At 43.7% G+C, this 21,924-nt stretch overlaps 1 protein-coding gene across 7 annotated transcripts in view; it reads right to left on the bottom strand.

The window, feature by feature from the left end:
- Positions 1-21,924, bottom strand: part of SEC14L5 (SEC14 like lipid binding 5) — a 765,028-nt gene that overhangs the window by 97,540 nt on the left and 645,564 nt on the right. For all 7 annotated transcript variants that reach the window (XM_069646047.1, XM_069646048.1, XM_069646049.1 and 4 more), the window contains 3 exons: positions 18,768-18,939; positions 16,111-16,245; positions 495-629 (listed from right to left, as the gene is read on the bottom strand). In XM_069646047.1, the coding sequence (XP_069502148.1) occupies positions 495-629; positions 16,111-16,245; positions 18,768-18,939 (442 nt within the window). The remainder of the gene's footprint in view (positions 1-494; positions 630-16,110; positions 16,246-18,767; positions 18,940-21,924) is intronic.

The following is a 21,924-nucleotide window of genomic DNA, read 5'->3' as shown; positions in this document are numbered from 1 at the left end:
ACATGTATATTACTCTCAAGGGAGCACATGATGTTGCAGAGTAATAACCCAGTCCACCTGAGAAAGAGTGTCTTCCGTCTCAACTCACCTTGATAGCTGTGGTCCACAACAACAACAATAACCAAGGAAGGACATAAAGTCTGCAGAACCACCGAAAAGCGGTAGATAACAGAGAGAAAGTGGCCCCTTGTCATGTTTCACTTATTCAGCCAGTTCTGGCCTTTCAACCAATACTTCTTTGCATTTATAGACATATAGTCTCAGCATTTAAAATAGAGTTGTCTGAAGTACCATGACTGGTGCAGGTGTCAGACATAACACTGGAACATAGTTTTGGTAAATTACTACCAGTTTCGGTCCTACCTTCTGTACAGAGTATAAAGCACAACCTGCTTCCCATGCGCCAAGTCCCAAACAATTCAGATATTAAATGTGGCAGAAGAACCTTCTCCAGCACTACTACACATGGGGTTTGAAGTAAGATTTGTTCTGACCTCGTGTGGAGCACCTTTGAAGACACATGCAGAATTGTAGATGCTCTCAGACCACAGGCGGAGGTGATCCGGCGTCTCTGGCATTTCCCTTTGATAGTGGGACTTGGGAACGAGGCCACCCTCTGGGATACTGCACTGTAAGTATAAAAAAGAAAGCAAAAGTGTTCTTAGAAGTGTATGTGTCTAGGAATAGCCTAGTAATGGACTCAGTAGCACACAGGAACCTATTTTAAGATGCTGGCAGTAAAGCACCATTATCTCAGTTCGACACATGCGCACACACACACACGCGTGCTTGGTACAGCATATATATGTTGTTCGCTGTGGCACCACGCAGAGGTATGCCTCTCCCCACAGTCCACCTGTGGAGAGAGGCATACCTCTGCATGATGCCACAGAGACAATATACTATTTTATTTGATTGTTAAATGTTTGGTATTGCACATGTTCTATATGTATAGTTATAAGATGTGTGTAACGAAAATTCATCAATGCCAAGGTACTGTACCCTTCTATGTTTTGAGACCTCTCTGTGTTAATGCATATGTTTCATTATGACACTGGCTTTTTGTATCAGTTCACAACTGACTTTTACTTCTATTGAAATGAGTCAATGAGCCTCATTACAACGTTGGCGGTAGAGGGTTAACGGAGCCGGTAGATCTGCCGGCGCCGTTATCCCTCTACCGCCCCATTACGAGGTCTGCTCGCGGGTCCTGCTAAGGAGGTCTGGTAAAGCCAGGCGTCCTTAACGGGACCCGCTAGCAGACCAGGATGCTAACAACGGGCCCATCATTAACAGGCCCGTTGTTAGCATCCTCCCCATTCCCATTGAGCCGTATGGGGGCTGAAATGGGAATGGGGATGTACCGGTTCTGGGTCCCGGGAAAGGGAATTACCGGGCCCTCCAAGGTCAGAATGGCCCGGTAATTCCATATTCCTGAAACCCGGACCCGGTACCCGGTATAGGGGTAGCCATGCCGCTAATGGGGGCATGGCTACCTCCACACTTGTAATGCGGCAATGTGTAGGGAGTCAATTTCAACAGCTGGATTTAGAGGAGCTGAAAAGACACCCTACAAAATGACCCACGCCAATAATTGTGAAGAAGACGTTAGCTGAGAAGACTCTTCTATTAGTGATTGAGACCCAAATAATGACACAGGCAATACAACCAAGTCAAAAGAAGATCATGAACTTGGTCAAAGGAACAAGTACACACGACAAAACAAAATACGGTTTACTTTGCATGCTAGGATAATGACTGGATCCTGAATGTCAAAAATTGATCTTTGGAGTCCTAGAAGTATTGTTCTGCCTCTCATTCTTTCTGAACATCCTGAGATCTTATCTTTTTCACATTTCTGTAAATAAGGTGTTTGTTGCTATTGAAAGCTGCCAAGTTTGCCTTCAAAACATATTGGCCTCGTTATAAGTTGAGCGGTGTGGTAAAATGCAGCTGTAATACTGTTTACTGCTGCATTAATGCACCACCCTACTATGCGTTTGGCAGTAAGTTGGAGGATTCACCTCCAGCCATGAGCTGGAGGTAAATCCGCCACCTTTCTGCCAAACTTTGTCCGAATTACTGCCGGAGGAATTACCACTGCAGTAATTCTGCCAAAATCCCCCTTGAAGGCTTATGGACTCCAATTAAATGGGGTCTAACACCACCACCACCACTTGTAATCCGGTGGTAATACCGCCAGACCAAGTGGTGGGAATGGTATTACAGTTCTGTGGTATCTCTGCAAATTTACAGCTGAGATACCAATCTTGTCTGTGGGTCTCCCATTGTGACAGTGCCACCAGTGGACATGGTGTTCTTCCATGGAACTCCGGAGTGGGACTATGGACCACCACAGTGTGCTCATAGGCGAAGCAAACGAAGACGGCAAAGTCACTTACCAGGGGTCTTCAGATGTGTGGCTTGTGCGCACAATCAGAGCTTTGGACTTCAAAACACAAAATGCTGAGTGCCAGGGCACATAGCCATCTTGAGCACGCAGACTATTAAAGCAAGCCTGGGCATTCACTATTCAGATCCTTACTTTGATTAAAGTGTCAGGCAACTCTGACTTTCCTGGGGTTTTTGGTGGGTGTTTGCCGATTACAAACTAAGCCTGATTTCCATTTAAGCTACTAGAGGCTCAACATAGGTTGCCTGTAACACATACTATTTTCTGCAAGAACAGTTCTGCGATTGCCTGCAAGTGATATACTTTTTCACTGAATTAAATGTGCCAATTTGGTGATCTAGTCTACTACAATAACTATAGTGGGACTTCCACTATAAAATGTAAGACATTTCCTATCATGAATTGAATGGAACCAATCAGGTGTTTAGTTGTCTGGGATGGACAGCCAGAATAGATCCATGCCACCACATCAATGCTTTCCATTTTAAATCAATAGTTGGTAAGTACAATCTAGAACTTTATTGATGTAGCATGTGCCTTACCTGGTTTTCCTTATCAGATTACAGCTATTTATTTTCCATTCCTCCCATACAAATATCTTGAACTTTCAATGTTACATTTGTTACAGCCACATCAGTGCATCAGTGACTGTACGCTGAGCAGGTTCTAGTGGAATAGCAGCTTGTTGCAAGGCTTGGATTGTTAGACGGAGTGAAAGAGCATTTGCTTTGTTGTTAATTCTGCCTAAACGATGAGTGTTAATTTAATTGCTATCCGCAATCAGGATTGAAAATCTGAAACAAGCAATCCAATAAGAGGAAGTATCTAAACGTAAAGCCCATTAGGGGAGAGGGCATAAAACAAGTGTCTAAAAGGGTGGTCTCACTAACACATTGGAGACGCAGCAAACACAGATTAACAATTCATTCCGTGGCTTCTATGAAAAACTCTATACCTCGGATCTGTCCTGTGGAAATGATGAAATTGAAAAATTCCTTGACTCTCATATTCTCCCTAGCCTGACAACAGATGATGCGATGAGTTTAGAAGGAAAGGTGGAGGTAGATGATGTTCAACACGCAATTTCAAAACTAACAATGGGTAAATCACCTGGCACTGATGGACTACCTAATGAATTTTATAAGGCCCTCCCTGATTCCGCACTACAGCTTTTGTGTGATGTTTTTAATGCGGCTTTTGAATCTGGTTCACTGCCGGATTCAATGAGACATGCATTGATTACAGTGATGAGGAAGAAAGACAGATCTGCTACCAGATGTGAGAATTATCGACCGATCAGTCTGATAAACTGTGACTGCAAAATATTGGCCAAGATCTTGGCTGTTCGGTTAAATAGGGTGGTTTCAACTCTGGTACATGAAAATCAAGTGGGTTTTGTCTCTGGAAGGGCAGTGGCGGACAACATGAGGCGCCTGCTATTGACAATTGAGAAAGGGCATAATCAACCAATTGCCAGTGCGGTCATTTCCCTGGATGCTGAAAAGGCATTTGATCGTGTTGAATGGAACTTTTTATTTGCATGCTTGGGGAAGATGAAATTTGGGCAAGAATTCCAGCGATGGGTTAAGTTGTTATATACCAACCCTTCTGCAAGTGTGCTGACGAATGGACTTATTTCCGATCCGTTTGAGCTTCATCGTGGTACAAGGCAGGGTTGCCCTCTTTCACCTCTCCTTTTTATTATATCTATGGAACCTCTAGCAGTGAGTTTAAGGGCGGATGTACGCCTTCAACCGGTAATTGGAAATGGTCGGAATAATTTGGTTTGGTTATATGCGGATGATTTGTTGATTGCCCTTCAAGACCCGGCTATTGGTATTTCTTATTTGATGCAAGACATTCATTCCTTCTCCGTGATATCGGGATATAAGATTAACTGGAGTAAATCCGAGATCCTTCCAATCAATGGGTTGTGTCAACGACATACATGTGTTCAATTTCAATTCAGGTGGTGTGCTGAAAAGTTGAAATATCTTGGCATATGGATTGGAGCAGACATAGTGAAGTTACCTGCCATTAACTTTGCTCAGATTCTTCCGACTCTAAAATCAGATTTGATGAGGTGGAGTCTTTTGAAGTTATCGACATGGGGCAGAATCAACTGTTTGAAGATGAACCTGGCTCCTCGGATAAATTACTTGCTGAGCATGCTACCCACTAAGATACCAGGAAACATCTTTAAGGAGGTCAATAGGATTATGCAGAACTTTATTTGGAATGGGAAGCCTCCGAGACTTGCAATCTGGAAACTTCAACTCCCATTGAAATTGGGGGGAATGAATTTGCCTAATTTCTCAAACTACCATTTATCCTTTTCCACTCGACATTTGTGCAAAGTTATTGACTCTGGAGATGTACAGTCTGAGCATTTTGACCTCTTATCTTGGGAATGCAGTGCTGTATCCCAATTAGACCCGAGAGCTCTGCTGACCACTCGAAGGAATAAATCTAGAAAAATCAGCGCCCTTACTTCGTTTTTGCAAGACTGCTGGTGTGAACTCTCAATCCGTGTGGGTGCAGATCCATATTTACATCCAGATGCCTCCATATGGAATAATCCAGCCTTGAAGTATCAGGGCAAAACACTGTTTTGGACGGAATGGTTTGTGGCTGGTATCAAATACATTGGAGATTTGTTTGATGGGGAGAACTGGTTAACGTTCACTCAGCTTGGCCAGAGGTGTGATATGACGAAATGCTCATTTGCCGAATATCGGAAGTTGAAGATTATTATTTCAGCTTGTATTGAGGTGCCACAATTGACTGTTCAGAGTCCAGCCTGGGCAGCTATAACTGTATGCCTCAGTGCATCTCACCCTGCTTCTACCATGTATAGTATCATAAAAGCTACTCGGAAAGGTGATCCGAGATTACCAGCTCTGTGGGCGGAGGAATTGGGGGAAGATGTGAACTTCAGATGTTGGCGAAGGTGCTGTGAGAACACTCGTTTGGTGAGTTTGGATTGGTCCCTCAGAGCTTCTCAAACGAAGTTGTTGTTTAGGGCCTATTGGACGCCGGAGAAACTATTCAGGAGACAACTTTTAGACAACAATCTTTGCTGGAAATGTAAATGTTCTAGAGGATCTCTGAGTCACTTGATTTGGTCCTGTCCTAAAACGATGCAGTTCTGGGAAAAGGTGTGTGAGAGATTAAGCTTGGTCTTAAACATTGCAATCCCCATGAATGCCTCATTATTGATTTTAGGCGATGATTCTCTTCTGGAGGAAATTGACTTTGGAAAGAAAGTTTGGCTGCTACGTGCATGTATGATTGCTAAAAAATTCATTTTGAGGTCCTGGAAATCGAGTAATTCTTTCAACATTGATGATTGGGTGGAGGAGCTTCTTACAATTTCAACATATGAAAGAGCTATTTACAAACTCACTGATGACATTGACAAGTTTTGGAACATTTGGTGCTGCTTTCTTGATGCCTATGAATAAAGCAGAACTTTGATCTGGGACAATATATACATATCCTTGTACACTGTTGTGCTGTATGACATCTATAGGATGTGCATTGATTGTTTTATTATTGAATTTGTTGTATGGTTCATGCAATTAGTATTCTTAGTCCTTATTTCCTGCATTTGCTCTCTTTTTTCCTTTCTCTTTCCTTTTTTTTTTTTCTTTTTTTCTCTTTTTTCTTTCCTCTTTTTCTTCTTCTTCAACCGGTTTTATTTTTAGTACATTGATGTGTATTTTTAAATTGGTTGTGATATGTTGATTATTTACATTGAATTGATTGGCTATGTGTTTATTGGATTATTCATGTTCATGTTTATTTATGTAAAATAAAAATTGTAATACCTAAAAGGGTGGGGGCGGGGGGAACACGAAAATAGGTATCCAGAGGAAGAGGTATATGGAATTTGCAATGTGATCAGAAGTGGTACCTGACAGGGGGGTTTCAATGAAAAATGGCATTTCTAATTAGTAATAAAATTGGAGGGCCAGGTGCACCTGAAAGTCCATTTGCAAATGGAGGAGGTATATGGAATTGATATCCCGCATAATGAATAATCAGAAATTAGAGTGCATATGTCAAGTGATATCTCTCATTAGCGGACAAAAGCCAAAGTCCTTGATAGTAGGAAGGTAACAGTGGGGAGGTATTCATTGATTTATATACTGTGCATTTGTAAGACCCCCAAAGCGACAAATTCGCTTTGTGGTGTTGCAAGGGGAGGCAACATAAGGGAATCGCTTCGCTAAGGCTATGTATAAGCAAGAGTCTGACCTTTCCCAGTCTTAATAAACTAGAGATCAGGGCAGAAGGGAAGGCAAGGGCACACAAGTAAAAAATCAATGCTACAAAAAACAATCAGTCATCGGAGAACACCAAGGGAAAAAATAAGTGCAAAAATAAGCTGGATTGACATAAAATGTGTATAGTTCATTGCGCCCCTGAATCTCAGAGGCTCCTGCTGTGAATAGCATCATGAGCATTAACGTTCTTTCGTCTGTTCCTCCCACGTATTCCTCATCTTTGATATTCGATATCCAGCTTAGGCTGCTTCGGGGAAACATTTCAGCAGAGGGTGCTGTGCGTTGATGCAGTAGACTCGATGCCCCCTAAGGGCCTCCGTCTCAAGGGTGATGTCATTGAAGGTATATATAGCATGCGTAGCGCCCGTTGGCTTCAGTTCTGTTTTTTCTTACATTAGAAACTACTCGCATAACCACAGGTTTGACCGTACTAAGCTTTGAGGAGTGAAAGCTGTGATAGCATGGGAAATTCTACTGTGAGGTAGGCTGGGAGGGCGATGAGGAATACGTGGGAGGAACATCCAGTCAAAGAATGTTACCAGGGGTAAATAACTTGTTCTTCAAATGGATTGTGTCCTCCCACGTATTCCTCATCTTTGACAGACTCCCAAAGAAGTGTTTGTTTTGGTGGAGGGAGTAAGAATTTAGCTATGAATGGTTTCCATAAACCGAATGAAGGACAGCCTTTCCAAAGCTTCCATCCTGACCGAGGGAAAACTCAAGGCAGTAATGCTTTGTGAACGTGTGTATAGTCTACCACGTAGCTGCCTCACATATGTTTTTGATCGGTACACCCCTTTACAGATCCGTAGAGGTAGCCATGCCCCTGGTGGAATAGGCTCTTAAGCCTTCTGGAGGATCCTTGCCTGCCAGCCTATAGCATTCTACGATTGCCAGAATGATCCATCTGGATTAGGTCTGCTTTGTAACAGCCTGACCCAGTTTGTGACCTGCATAGCCTATAAAAAAGCTGATCATCTATACAAAGTTTGGATAATATAGAGCTATAGAAGCTTAAAGCGCCACGTGGATCCAATCTGTGTAATCTCTCCTCCTCTTTGCCAGGATGAGATGAAGGATAGAAAGTGGGCAATGCAACTTTCTGTCCTACATGGAAATCTGAAATGATTTTAGGTAAAAATGAAGGCTTAACCCTCAGAACAACCTTATCCTTGTGGAAAATAGTAAAGGGTGGCTTGGATGTTAGTGCCTGCAATTCACTCACTCTACGGGCTGAAGTTAATACTACCAATAGAATTGTTTAAGATTTTAGCAACCTTAATAGGCATGAATGTAGAGGTTCAAAAGGTGCACACATAAGACATTTTGATACCAGATTAAGGTCCCAAACTGGAACCTGGAAAGGAGATGGAGGGAAAACATTGGGTAGTCCCTTTAGAAATTGAGTTAGCAGTAGGATCTTAAAATATGAAGATTCCTCCGACAAGCGCTTAAAGATGGATAGCGCCAGCTAGGTATAGTAGGAAAGATAAAACCTCTGTTGTCTTGCATAGTAAAGGGTCTACATTCCTGTCCTTGCACCAGCTGCAGAATTTGTTCCAAAGGCAACGGTACAAGGACTTTGTTGCTGGCCTTCTGGCTAAAAGCAAATTCTCTATTACATCATACGGGGGGTACCAATCCTTGTATCTCAGCCTCTCAGAAACCATGCGTGAAGGCTCAGAGGAAAATGCAGGATGCCATGATGCCGAGCAACCTCAAAAAGTCAAAGGCCGGGAGATGCTGGGCACTCTGAAATGTGAAGATCATCTGCAAAATGTCTTGAGCCCTCACCTTGGGTGGCAAGCTCTTTCCCAAGGATGTATTCAGTACACCCTCGATGAACTGGAGCTTTTGAGAAGGTGTCATATGGGACTTCTTGCAATTGAGGGAGAAGCCCAGTCTGTGAAGAGAATGGCAAGTGATGTTGAAATGATCCAGGAGTTGTTTGGGAGAACGCACCCTGATCAGCCAATCATCCAGGTAGGGGTAGACGTGAATCCCCACTCTCCTGAGACTCGCTGCCACCACCGCCATCAGCTTGGTGAAAACCCTCGGGCGGAGGTCAGCCCGAAAGGCAGAACTCGAAACTGATAACGAGAACCGCCAACCGCAAACTTCAGGTACTTTTTGTGCTTGAGATGTATAGGCACATGAAAGTAAGCATCCTAAAGGTCCAATGACACCATCCAATCCTGGAGTTGGAGGGCCTGAAGGATCTGAGAAGGCGTGCCCATCTTGAATTTGTCCTTCTTGAGGAACTTGTTCAAGTATCTCAAGTCCAAGATGGGTCTCAGACCTCTGTCCTTCTTGGGTATAAGGAAATATGGAGAGTACCATCCCTTGTTCCTCTCCGCTACAGGCACTGGTTCTATAGCGCCTTTCTCTAGCAGGCTCAACATTTCCTGCACAAGGAGCGACTACGGAACTCTCAAAAAGTGGTTCCCCGGTGGATGATTCTGAGGTCTCTGAATGAAGGGAAGGCAGTAACCTTTAACCTTGGGCTATGGTTTCCAATGCCCAAGCATTCGAAGTAATGTCTCGCCATTCTTTCAGATGCTGGGACAGCCTTTCTCCCACTGTTGTTTCATGACTCAAGATCTCAGTGATCTGAGTATTACGGTGCTTGTAGCCATGGCTCTGCTGATGTTTTCAGCAGAATCCAGACCCGATTAAACAGACTCGCACATGGCTTCTTTGCAGTCTCTAACAATAGCCAACAATCTGTCTCTTTCCTCCACATCGGGAATGTGCTCTGCTGCCATGGAAATACAGTCCAATCGAGTGAATGAGAATGTTGCTAAGGCACATGTGGAGTTGGCTGATTTAAGAGCCATGCTCCCTGCAGAAAATACTTTCCTTGCCCATGCATCTACTCTTTTGTCATCCCTATGAGGAGGAATGGTAGGATAAGCTGCTTGCTTTGTGGTTGCCGTAGCTGCCTGCACCACCAGACTTTCTAGAGTAGGGTGTTTGGTAAGTAGTTGGGGTCACTACTAGATGGGCAGTATTTTCTAGTCAGGTTTTTGTTTACTGCCAGATTAGACTCTGGCGTTTGCCAATTGGCTGCCACCCTTTTCTGGAGAGCGATGTGAAATGGTAAAATGGGATCCATTTGCGGACCCTTATCAAGGATGTCCATCAGATTATCCTGCTTGAAGGGGAGGGTAAGCCTACTCCATCCCAAGTAGTCTACAACCTTAGACATCAACTGTCTATATGATGCATCTGCATGCTCACCAGCTTCAGGTCCACCAAATTCTAGCTCTGGTGAAGTGTCTACCCCACTGGCTGTTTGCAAGTTATCATAAAGATCTTTTAATCTTGATTCTTCTGAAATAAAACTCTCAGGCACATTTGGTGTTCCATATTGAAGCCCAAATGGCGCATCAGTATATTATGGCTCATTTTCCTCATGATTTGAGGATAGTGACTTGAAGTAATCTTTCCTTGGTAAAGGAATATATATCTTATCCGGAATAGGTGTTGCAGGTTTCAAAATTTTTGGACTGAACGCTCGAGCAGTCGTCGATATCTGAAGTTGATTTCCGTTTCGAATGTTTCAATGGTATTGAAGGTGCCACAGGTGTAGATGGCGTGGCTGGCGCGATGGCGCAGACGGCGTCGATGGTATGGTGCAGCTGGCGTTGATGGTGCCGCCGGTGTCCAGGGCGCAGCTGCCATCGAAGGTGCAGCTGGCGGCCATGGTGTCAATGGTATTGACAACCTCAACCTTGACTTATGCTTTGACTTACGGCTCGAAGGATCCTTCGATGATTTATTATCATGTCGAGGCCTCGATGGATCTCGATGAGGATCTGGCCTTCATCCCGGGCTCGAGGGTGATGAGGATTTGGCTTGAGCCCTTTCCTTACCGGCTTCCTTGGAAGGCGCGGTAGGAGCTTGACTAGCTGACAGTTTTTGCCTCTCAAGTATTTTTAGCATTCTGATCTAAATCCTTCCCATTTGGCTGTTGTGGAGGCCTTTGTAGGACAAGATACCCTCTCAGGGGAGGTGCCTCTATTTCGATTTCCTCAATAACGTTGAGGAGTGGTGGGGGCCACTCCTCAACCTGGATCTTTTAAACCTCTTCCTTCGAGGAGGGTCGCCTCTCGGCTCGTCCGAAGAAGGTTTCTTCAACGGGGTAGTCAATAGGGATTTATTTGGGTTTTTACCTACCGCCAATTTCCCCTTTCGCTCCTTCAGAGCTTTTCTGGTCATTGACTGCCATTTGGAGCAGGTCGGAGGTCTTGTGCTCCACACCGAGACTCCACAGACAAACTCGATGTGGGTCGGTTATCGACATCTTGGAGTCGCAGTCCCGACACTTCTTAAACCTGGTCTTCGGGGTAGTAGGTGTCGAGGAAGAAGACATTTTTGCGAATGGAACTAAAGCTAGCCGTAGTTTCTCAAAGCGTGAGCTTACCTGGAAAAACAGAACTGAAGCCAATGGGTGCTGCGCTTGCTATATATACCTTCAATGACATCACCCTCGAGGGACATCGAGTCGACTGCATCGGCGAACAGCACCCTCTGCCGAAAAAATATTCCAAAGCTGCTGAAGCTGGATATCGAATATCAAAGATGAGGAATACGTGGGAGGACACAATCCATTTGAAGAGGAGGCTTTTGGAGCACTGATTCCTGATCAAAGAAGGCGTTGACCAACAGTTTCAAGCCAAAGAAAGGCCATGGTGGGCGTTTTATTTTGTACCCCTGTTGATGTCAGAGATGCCAGTTGTGGTGAATTTGGATTGCATTTGGGCCAACTATGTGTTAGGGTCATAGTAGAAGAGACTAGTCGTAACACTTTCCCTCAATGGAATTCCAAAATTGCATTTTATCAAGAGTTTTTTTTCCACTATTTTCTTTGTGGATTGAGATATGGAATTTGGTACCTGTATGAAAATAGATATGTGATCAAATTAATGAGAATAGGGCATTTGAAATTAGGGATATAACTGATCTTTTATAGGTACTGGGGCATAAGATGATTGAAAATAAGTAAAACATGGGAGTCGGTTTTGAAACTAGTATTCAATTGGGGCAGATAGCTTGAAGTAGTGATACAATACAAGGAGGCTCTGTAATTCAGGATACATCAGGAGGAGGTATCCATTTAGTCGCCCTATTGGATTAAGAGCTATAATTGGGGATAAGATTGAGAAGCATAAGACAGTGAGGATCCAGTGGGAGGAGGCCTCTGAAATAAGTGTTCTGATAAAGAGTGGAGTTGTGGGTTATGGTGGTGCCATATAAGCCTTCCCACCTCTACTCATAGTGTATGTATAATTAATAATGTATACACTTCTGCACTAAAATAGCTAGCACTGATGGCCTCATTATGGGTATGATGGTAACGAGAACGATAAGGACTATGAATTTACACAATTTTCTTTATTCCTCCTAATTATGAATTTGGATTGAATGGGACATTCATAGCACCGGGGTTCGGTGCAGAACGTTCTAAGTACCTCACGCCGTAAATATTCCATGTAATCCCGACTCATCGTATTAGAACAATTGGAGGTATTTCAAATGCTGCAAATGTATACTGTTATACCCTTAAGAGGCACTCCAAATTGTACATTCACCACTGCATCAACTCTGGAAGGCCAACACATAATCATTGCAAGCACATGTGTAGCTTACACTTATGACAAACAGACTGCTCTTGTGAAAATTATCCCCTGACAATCACACACACATGCTGCGAACAGCTGTGTCACGCACTCCCAGTACACATAGAGTATGTTTGTATGGAAATGTTGAAGGCACCTTGGGCTCACTCGCAGTGTTATGTTGCAAAACTGGAATACCCTTTAGGTTTGGATGGATTATTATTTCACCCTTCAGATGTGTTTGACTTCAAATTCCAACAACAAAGTCAGTGGTGAATGTGACGAGGCCAGCACAATGGTCTTGTCAAGAACGGGCGAAGGTCCCATTCAGCTAAAGGTAGGAAGAGTAAAGAGAATCCCAGAGCCAGTTCTACATTTGCTGACAGCAGAATGGGCTGTAATTCCTGCCCCGACCCCTTCTTCTGCTAGCCTGCTTGCTTGCAGACCCTTATCTTGAGCCTTGCCTCTTGGTTCGGATACTGGACAGTCTTTCAGAGAACCCCAGATCGAGGCAGAAAGGCAACAGAAAAGCTCAAATGAGAGAACCAACATCAGCGCCTCATGCTCTAAATGGGAAAGAAGAGCTGCAGAGATACCCTATATTATCAGGGACATAGAGAGGGATATGAACCATCCTCACTCAAACCTACCAGGATACCCCACACGCCTCACAACACAGACAGGGAACTTGGACTTCCTACCCTGCCAACTTCCCTATGCAGCGATCTTGCGCAGAGAAAGTGGGCAAGGTTTAGCCCCCTTTGGATGACTTTCCCTTGCACATACATACGGCAGGTGGGGAAGACAGGGCCAGATTGGCTAGAGAGAGATACACAATCTAAGCAAAGGGAGGGGGGTTTAACCTGATGACAGGAAGCAGAAAGAATGGCTTTTTCAGGTGGGGGTAGAAGTGGAGGAAAACGGCCAAGAGATCAGCAGGAGGAGGTGTGCCGCCAATAATCTTTGTCTGAATGCCAGCAAGACGGAGATCCTCCCCATCGGCACACCTTCACCATCCTTTACCCTCACTTTCTGGCCGGCCTCCCTTGGCCCTCCTCCTACCCCCACCTGCGAGGCCAAGAACCTCAGGGTCATCTTTGACTCCACACTTTCATTCTCCGCCCACATCTCTGATGTCTCTAAAAAGTCAAACTTCCTACTGCACCTCCTCAGAGGTACTCTGCCTTTCCTCTCCTTCCCCCAGAAGCTCATGGTCTCCCAAGCTCTGGTTCTCTCTAGGTTGGACTATTGTAACAGCCTCTATCTAAATCTACCTGCCTCTACTCTCCTCCCTCTGCAACCAATCCAGAACAGGACTGTGAGCCTTGGCCTCAAGCCCTGGGATCGTATCTCTCCAGCTCTGAAAGCTCTCCATTGGCTCCCAGTGGATGCAAGGTTTCAATTCAAAACCCTCTGCATTGTCTACGGGGCTTTCTGGGGCCTGGGTCCAAAATACCTTCAGCTATCCCTCCGCAAATACCTCCCTTCTCAAGCTCTTCGCTCCTCTACCTCTAACTCCCTCAGGGTCAGTCGTTTTTCAAAGAAACAGGCTGGGGGTAGATATCTGTCTTCGGCTAGGGCCTGCCTCTGGAACAGCCTCCCTGCCACTCTAAAACTTGAGGAGAACCATCTCTGGTTACGGAAGCACCTCAAGACCTTCCTCTTTGCTTCTGTCTTCGCTCCCCCACTCCTCTGTTGATCTGTTCTTTCTTAGTACTGCGCACCTGGCCACCCTCTGTCCTCTGGTCCCAGGTACCTGCTCACCCTGCCTCCCTCCCGCACTGCCTCCGGGCCACCCCTTGCACTGGGGTCTGTATCTGTACCAATACAGCCCCCCCTTTTCCTTCCTGCACTTATCAGACCTACCCTGTCTGCTGCCTTAAACCCAGCACTTGCCAATTGCTGGCTGCACTACCACTGTTTTTTTGCCTTTATTATTTATTTATTTATTATTATTTATCTGTTTCTCCTTTGCGCCGCACTTTCCACTTCTCCCCTTCCATGCACTTTTCCCCTCCCTCTCTCCCATGCACTTGCGTGTTCTCAATGTCACTGGGCCAAGTAAGGTTGTTGTTTTGTTCTCCCCTGTTCCCCTCCCTTGCCTTGTCACACTCTGAAACACTTGTGTAGGAGCGCAATAGAAATAAAATATCAATTTCAATAAGGAAGGAGGGAGCAGCGGCTTATAGAGGAGATTCATGGAGCAAGTGATGTATTGGCTTAGGAGTGACAAAGGTTCTGCAGTGTGAGTGTTTGTGTTGTAAGTGAGTAGAGAGGTTAGTGTATGGAGTTCATGTAAATTGAATGAGACATGATAAAAGAAAAGTGTTTGAGTAGTTGTTGGGGGAGAGTAGAAGTGGGGGGAGAGTACTAATGGGAGCAGGAGTGCAGTAGTGGGTGGAGAGTAGAAGTTGGTAGGAGAAGAGTAGTAGTTGGTAGGAGAAGAGTAGTAGTTGGTAGGAAATTAGTATTGGGAGGTAGGAGTAGTAGTGTAAGGACGAGATTGGGAGGAAGAGAGTAGTAGTAGTGCGGAGATGTAGCATCGCAAGGAGTCAAGACATGGGATGGAGGAGGGGAGTAGCAGAGTAGAGGAGGAGTAGGGAAGTAGAGTGGGAGGAGACATAACATGAAAGAGTGGAGGCAAGAACTAGGAGGAGTGAAACATCAGAAGGACAGAGAATTGGTGTGAGGAGTAAACCGGACAGGTGCTGTAGTAAGAGTAGATGAGGAGAAGTGAGCAAGGGCATGATTGAACTAGCCCGACTCCAACAGAGTAAGTTCAATGCAGTGTCCACATTCCTATTAGAACACTAACACTTCATTAGAGCAGGGAGAGTTAGGAAGTCCCTGAGGGAGTATAGATAGCCTGCATTTAGGGAACCATTGTGTGGAAAAGACAGACTTTAGACAGTAGCAGTCAACATTCTGTAGCCCTAACTGGGGCTAAGGAGGCCTTGGTTATGGAGGAGGTTTGTGGCAAGATGAAAGATAGAGGGGTGGCCCTCAGTCCCCCAAAGAATATAAAAACCATTGAACTGTCTCAAAGACCCAGAGTGGGTTCAGAGCTTTCTGTGAAGCAAAGGCTCATGGGAGTTGTAATGCTAACCATCTTTAAGGTCATATAATGAGAAACAGAAGGTTAGTGTATTTTCATAATATCCATGCCTATTGCCAAAGCAAGTTTCTTAAAGATTTTCATAAGGCTGCAATGTGTTTTTAGTTAAGAATGAAACCGCAGAAGTCATCTTCCTTCCCTGTAACCTTAGCACCAGGGCTAAAGCCGAGGGTCGATGCAGGCAGACAGAGTCCACCCACTTTTTTCAGAGGGTGGACTCAGTCCCCCCCAGCTAAAATGAAAAACATTGAAAGAATTTATGAATTAAAGCCAATCTCAGGGATTGAACCGCAGTCGTCAGGTGTGTAGGCCGGACACTTCACCACTGCACTATATAACCTGATGAAAAATAATCTAAAGGTGAAATGTCCAATTTCGGTACCACATGTGCCAGGAAAAACATATGTATTAGCTCTTGGAGTTTAAAACATGCACACCTTTTAAGGTTTTCAAAAACACTATTAGAAGAAAACATCCTCTCTTGGTTTTGTGTGTGTTGATTTCATGAAAGGCAAATGCCATTCGGCCTGTGCAATTTGGGTGGTTATACAAAGTCAATTTAATGAAATGTACATATTTCACCTTGATATGCTAATTTCTGACGACGTGACATCTCATTGCATTTGTTGATGAGTCCCCCAACTTTTAGTTTTAGGACTTGACCCTGCTTACCACACATTCACCACCGAGAAAGTCTGGAATTACTTCTTTTTCCAAGTAGTCAAGTAGTCCACCCGGGCCTGGACCATTATTGCTGCTGTAGATGAGGAACTTTTTCCTGGTGTTCTCATTGATAAATGGGCTAACCTGGAAACATCAAAGAGGGATACCAATTAAATCCAAACTTTATAAACATGTCAGAAGCCATTTCAAGTCAAGCCTATTCCCCTGATTATTAACCATGTGTTGATTTTTTTCAGTGATGAGTTTTTATGAGAGAAGCTGAAGGCGATCAATGAAATCCAATATCGTCCAGCATGTTGCTTTGAATCATAGCCCACACATAATGTTTGCATGTACATACCTGTTCTAATGCATAGTGCAGGCAATCACAATATGTGCTTCCTCCATGCTGCTCTGCCAATAGGCTTTCAATCCCTTATCTGGAGTATAATAAGAGCCCTGTTGTAGCGTCTGGGTCCCTATCCTGGTTGCCATGGTGGAGCAGTAAGGGGCTCCTAGTATTCACAGTAGCGAAAACAATGGACAGAGTGGTTTGAAGCTATACAGGAGTACATCTAGCATGCATTCATCATTGGTCACAGAAAAGCCAGCTGCCATGCCAATGGCTGCCGCTTTGTCCAATCTTGTCCTACCTTCCGCAAGTAGTGGGAAAAGACTGGAAGGTCAGGGCCTTGTGGGGCTTGCACTCAGTGCCAAAGCTTTCAGACACCTGTGTTGTGGCATCTTCATTTTTCTCAGTGGCACTGTGGTGTTCTGTTGTCCCCAGGGATCTGACCATATCTAGTTCATGTGCATGGGTGTAATCTACCTCTGGTGGGCCAGAGACACAGACACATACTAACAACAGAAGCGAAAGGATGTAGGCTCATGGGGAATCCACTCACCACTGGTTTTAAAGGAAAAGGAAGGGCAAATATGAAGATAAAGGAAGTCTACCAGAGATTCTGCACAGGTTTATCACATTTGGGTGAGACCCACAGCGAATCGGAATTTCTTTATTATACGATAGCCAGACAGCTATGCAACCTTAGAGATGGAGTGCTGATCATGGCAACCGATTCATTATGTGTTGAATGGAGATAGAGAGGTAAGGGTTGCCAATCTTAGTGGAGCATAAGATGCATCTGGACTGGAGTCTCAACACCAATAACGACAAGTTTCAATATCTATTAAAACTCAGCATGGCTTCCCTCCCTAGAAGCAGGAAGTAGGTCTAGGAGGAAGCCAGGCCAAAAGTCACCCAGTAAAACAGCTACCTGGAAGCGATGACCAAGAGGACAATCACTAACTGTTTACTTCAGGAAGGTCTGCACAACACGAGACTGCCAACACAGACACCTGAAGAATGTATCGACAAAAGTACTGACTCTCAGAGCAACATATCTTCCATGATCTGTATGCATCCACCTACTTGCAGCAATTATCAATTTGTGAACTTTGGGATTTGAAATTTGAAGCAGCAATAAATGATATTGCTAGAAGACAGTTCTTAGTATTCATCTTTTTACCAGTCCTTCCTTCAAGATAAGTAGTGAAACTTATCTTACTTCGGGATAAAGAAGGAGCATGCTCTATCTGGAATGTGAGAAAGGACCGAAGCTTAATGAGAAGGGTGCAGTAAAGAATTCAAGCTCAGTTTTTTTTCTGCTAGCGACTCTGCCTACCCAGAGGTGAGAGGTGAATCTCTCAAGCATCTCTGACTCTGCAAAGAATCCCATCAATTATATGCCCAAAATAATTGTCTTTTGTTCTGATCATTAGCCAAGTCCAGGGCTGTAAGCAGAACTTGCACAATGCACAATACGTACTTGGAGCCGTTCAAGGAGAGCTAACCAGATCTAATAAAAAAGTGGAAAATACATTTCGTTTTAATATTGAGTGCAGATTAAATGGCTGCCTTCAAACATAACACACTGATCACTCAAATTATCAGCTGCTTCTGCTTAAATTTTAGGGAACGTTGAGGGGCACCTCAGATCCCCAAGGCTGGCTCCACAATGACAGTGATTCTCCCACCTCTGGGAAGCGCGAGGCATCCACTTGCCACTGGGAATGAAGTCCAGCCACGGATCATAAGAATATACCTTCAGTGCTTATACGAGGGCTTTAGGAAAACTACAAATGACAATCAAGGTGCATTAAAGAATGAGGAGACGCACATCAGTTCATTCAGATGATTATACGTGGATCCTCCAACAGAGTCAAACATTGTTGAAGGCATTGGGGTGCATATTGATACACTGGATTGATTGATACATTGATAGATGGATATACATGTTTGATAGACCATTTCCCAAATCAGAATGGCGGATCAATGTGCCTCTTTGCTTGCCCTGGAAAACAGTTAGGGGCCGAATTTGGCATCAGCTGATCTCTAACCAGCTTTGTTCAGTTTGGATTGGCAGCAAATTACTGATTCAGTTCTTGGAAGAAGGCATTTTAGCTGAGAAAACTGTAAACTATGATTGCTCTCCTGTGTTAGAGAGCGCAAAATCACTTTTAGGAAACCCTTAAGACTGGCTTGTTTTACCTGTAGTCAACAGATTCCTTTTTGTGACATCTAATCACCAGTTAGCACATGTTTGTCATACATTTCCTTCTTGTATCTATGGCCTTCGTTCCCTTTGTCGACTTCCAATACTCACCAATGTCCAGAGTACAGGGAAGACTCTGGGTGCTCGCACTATCAGCAGCTTCCCCAACGTCTCAGGATAATTGGCCTCTACAACCTCAATGATCCTCAAAAGGGTCTTCACACCAGGCCTCCAGAGGTGCCGCATGTTCAATCCTTCCAGATCCACCAGACAGGTCCAGGACCTTCAAAAGACAGCAGAAGCATGAGCACTTACTTCACCCTTTGAAACTGGGAGAGTCATAGAACTTTGATCTAATTGTGCACACTGAAAGCTAGCTGTGCACCCTTTCATCGTTAAATAACTAACATTGGCCTCCCGTATTGTATAGGAATATTTTAGGAAAGCAGCAATCATGTAGAGATGAGGGGATAATAGATAATATAAGAAGCATAAGAAAAGTATCATGGAGAGTGGAGGAACAGCATGTACTAACCAGTGTTCTCATCCCACACTAGAATACAGAGGCACATATGCCAAAACAAGTCTTCTTGGACAGTCTACACACACACACACACACACCCTCACACACTCTCACACACACTCTTTCTCAACACTATTAGAATATATGGCTTTTTTTTCAAAGCTTTGCTCACTGAGTATCTGTGCCGAGGTCTGAAATGTGGGCAAGTAAAGAGTCTGCCAGAATATGGGAATTTTGGTGCCGTTTTTTCTTAGCAGAATTGAAATTAAACTTGTATTTCTCTTGTGGTTCTTCAGAGGTAAACAATCGATCTGTAGCAGTCCTAATCTCATGGAGGAGACGCCAAAGACTGCTCATTCTAAGAGGTGGCTGGAGGGTAAGACTTCACTTGCATATTGGTGATGACGAAAAGCATACCTGCTCATGTATTTTATTTCTGTTTTTCTTACACCCGGATAGTCTTAGCGACATTTTTGGCACTGTCACACGTAGGTACAGTTCCATTTTGTTTGTGCTTTTGTGCACTGTTTTTATTTGCTTCAGTGTCCCTGACAAAGAAACCAGTGGGATTAGGTGTTGGCTCACATGCGTGACTGGGGGCCAGGCAGTTGGCCAGAACAAGTGCTATGAGTATGAAAAATCTGTGACCGAAGAAGTGGATGCATACATGTGGTGCAACAATGTGGCCATTTCTGCACCCTCTAGCATGGGAAAGATCTGCCATTGGCTCTTGCATGACGTCATTCCAAATGTGCAAGTATAAGCTACTGAAAAAAGCTGTGTGGCTGAGATTCAGTTTCTCTTATCCGACAACTTTTCTAAGAAAATGATTGATATCTTATAGTGTGCAGAAGATGGTAATGCTTGCTTTTATGGGCCTTATAACAACTCAATTAATAAGTAAAAATCTAAGAGCACTGAGAAGTAATAATGCTGCCTTTTTATTGCTTGCCTGTAAATGGCTGACTGTATTGCCTGATGGTCTTGACCTCCTATTCTGATCAGCATTTAAACCATAAGGAAAATGCATTTTGAGCTAGGAATACAAAGTGTGCTTATTCAATTTAGTTTTTTAATTGTGTTTATTGGTTAAAAAGACAAACCTTACGCACAATAAATTGTACCTTACATATTAGATATACATAAAAAGACATAACATTCCATATGATCACTTTATAATACTAAAAACCAGAATGTTTTAGCTCATTCATTCATTCATAAAGATGAAAAAGATAGCAAATTCATAAAACTTTTCATTACTCATATTATAAAAATACAAGATCTCTAAAATTCTAATGAGTACTAGACGATTTAAACATCTTTAATTTTCCAAATATAGAAAGCAGCTGCCGTAATAACGACAGATTCTGCTCCCACTAACGCACTCCAGAACTGATCCCCTTCTCTATTCCGTTCATTAGTAACAAAGTTTGTGTAGCCCTTTATTTCGAAAATAGACATAGCTGGGCATTGGGTCAAAATATGACGGGCAGACTCCACTACCAAATTGCAAAGGCAAACATTTCTTTTTTCCTTGGCCAATTTCTTCCATCTGCCCGTATGTTCCAATGTGGGTAATATATTCAACCGAATATAGATGATAAATCTTCAAATTGAGGTCGCATTTAATTCCTAAGACATCACTGCAGTGAGCAAACACCCGGGTCTTCCTTTTCAGGAAGAAGTCCAGTTAGGAAGGGTTAATAATGTATCCAAGGAGATATTTAAGTCAGCTAACTGGGCCATTGCATTCTCACAGAGTTGGAGCAAAACATTTTTTTTTTACATATCTGTGTGTTTGCAGCAGCTAGATAGTAGAGCAGGCTATTAGGAATGTCAATGGCTTGTAACATGGTGATGTACATACTGCAACGTTGGGTGAACCACCAGGACTTAAGTGATTGAAGCACCATTTCACACTGAAGAGCCACTAAAGGCACAGACTGTGGGACCCCCAAAATGGATCTGTGGATTTTCCCTTCCAGTCTGTCAATTGATCCCATCAGCTGTCCTGGAATTGCCGTCAACTCATTACCCGGAACAGTACTTTTCCAAATTGACCCTCTGTTTTATTCCCACCCTTAAGGCAAATGAATTTTTTAAAAAGGAACCCTTTCTTCAAGATCTTAGAACGCATGAAATGGCCAAAGAATTCCAGCATTGGGTAGCAGCAAATGTGAAACCCCAAATAAATATAATGATCGACAACTTCCAGTCTAGTCCCATTCATAGACCAGACAAAAACCGACCTACTGGGTCGCACACGAAATATCAGAATTTTGGTTTTACATGCATTAATATTTAACTTGTTTTGGTGCACATATATAGCCAATGTGTCAATTGATCGCTGTAACCCAATTGGTGTGCGATCCAGCAGGACAGTATCATAAGCATAACCAAGCCAGGAAACCGCCTGTGTTCCAATCTGTGGGGGAAGTTACAAACAAACTGTGTAGTTGGACCCATATTGTTCACATAGAGATTGTATAATACTGGCGCCAGGGCACTCCCCTGCCTTACTCCGATATTAACTAGTATATCTGATGTAGTATGCCCTTCCTGGTTGCGACGTACAACAACAATATTGTCTGTGTATAATAATATGATAAAATGCAAAAAGCGAGCTATCGATACCCCAATATCTCAATTTTCGCAATAGCAAGGGGCGAGACACTGTATCAAAAGCGTGACTAAAATCCATAAAACAGAGACATAGCCTATCTTTAGGTGTATGTTTGCATGCTG

The sequence above is a fragment of the Ambystoma mexicanum genome, chromosome 2p (genome assembly GCF_040938575.1).
Source record: "Ambystoma mexicanum isolate Mex_15411 chromosome 2p, UKY_AmexF1_1, whole genome shotgun sequence".
NCBI lineage: Eukaryota > Metazoa > Chordata > Amphibia > Caudata > Ambystomatidae > Ambystoma > Ambystoma mexicanum.
This window is presented reverse-complemented; position numbering and strand designations above follow the sequence as displayed.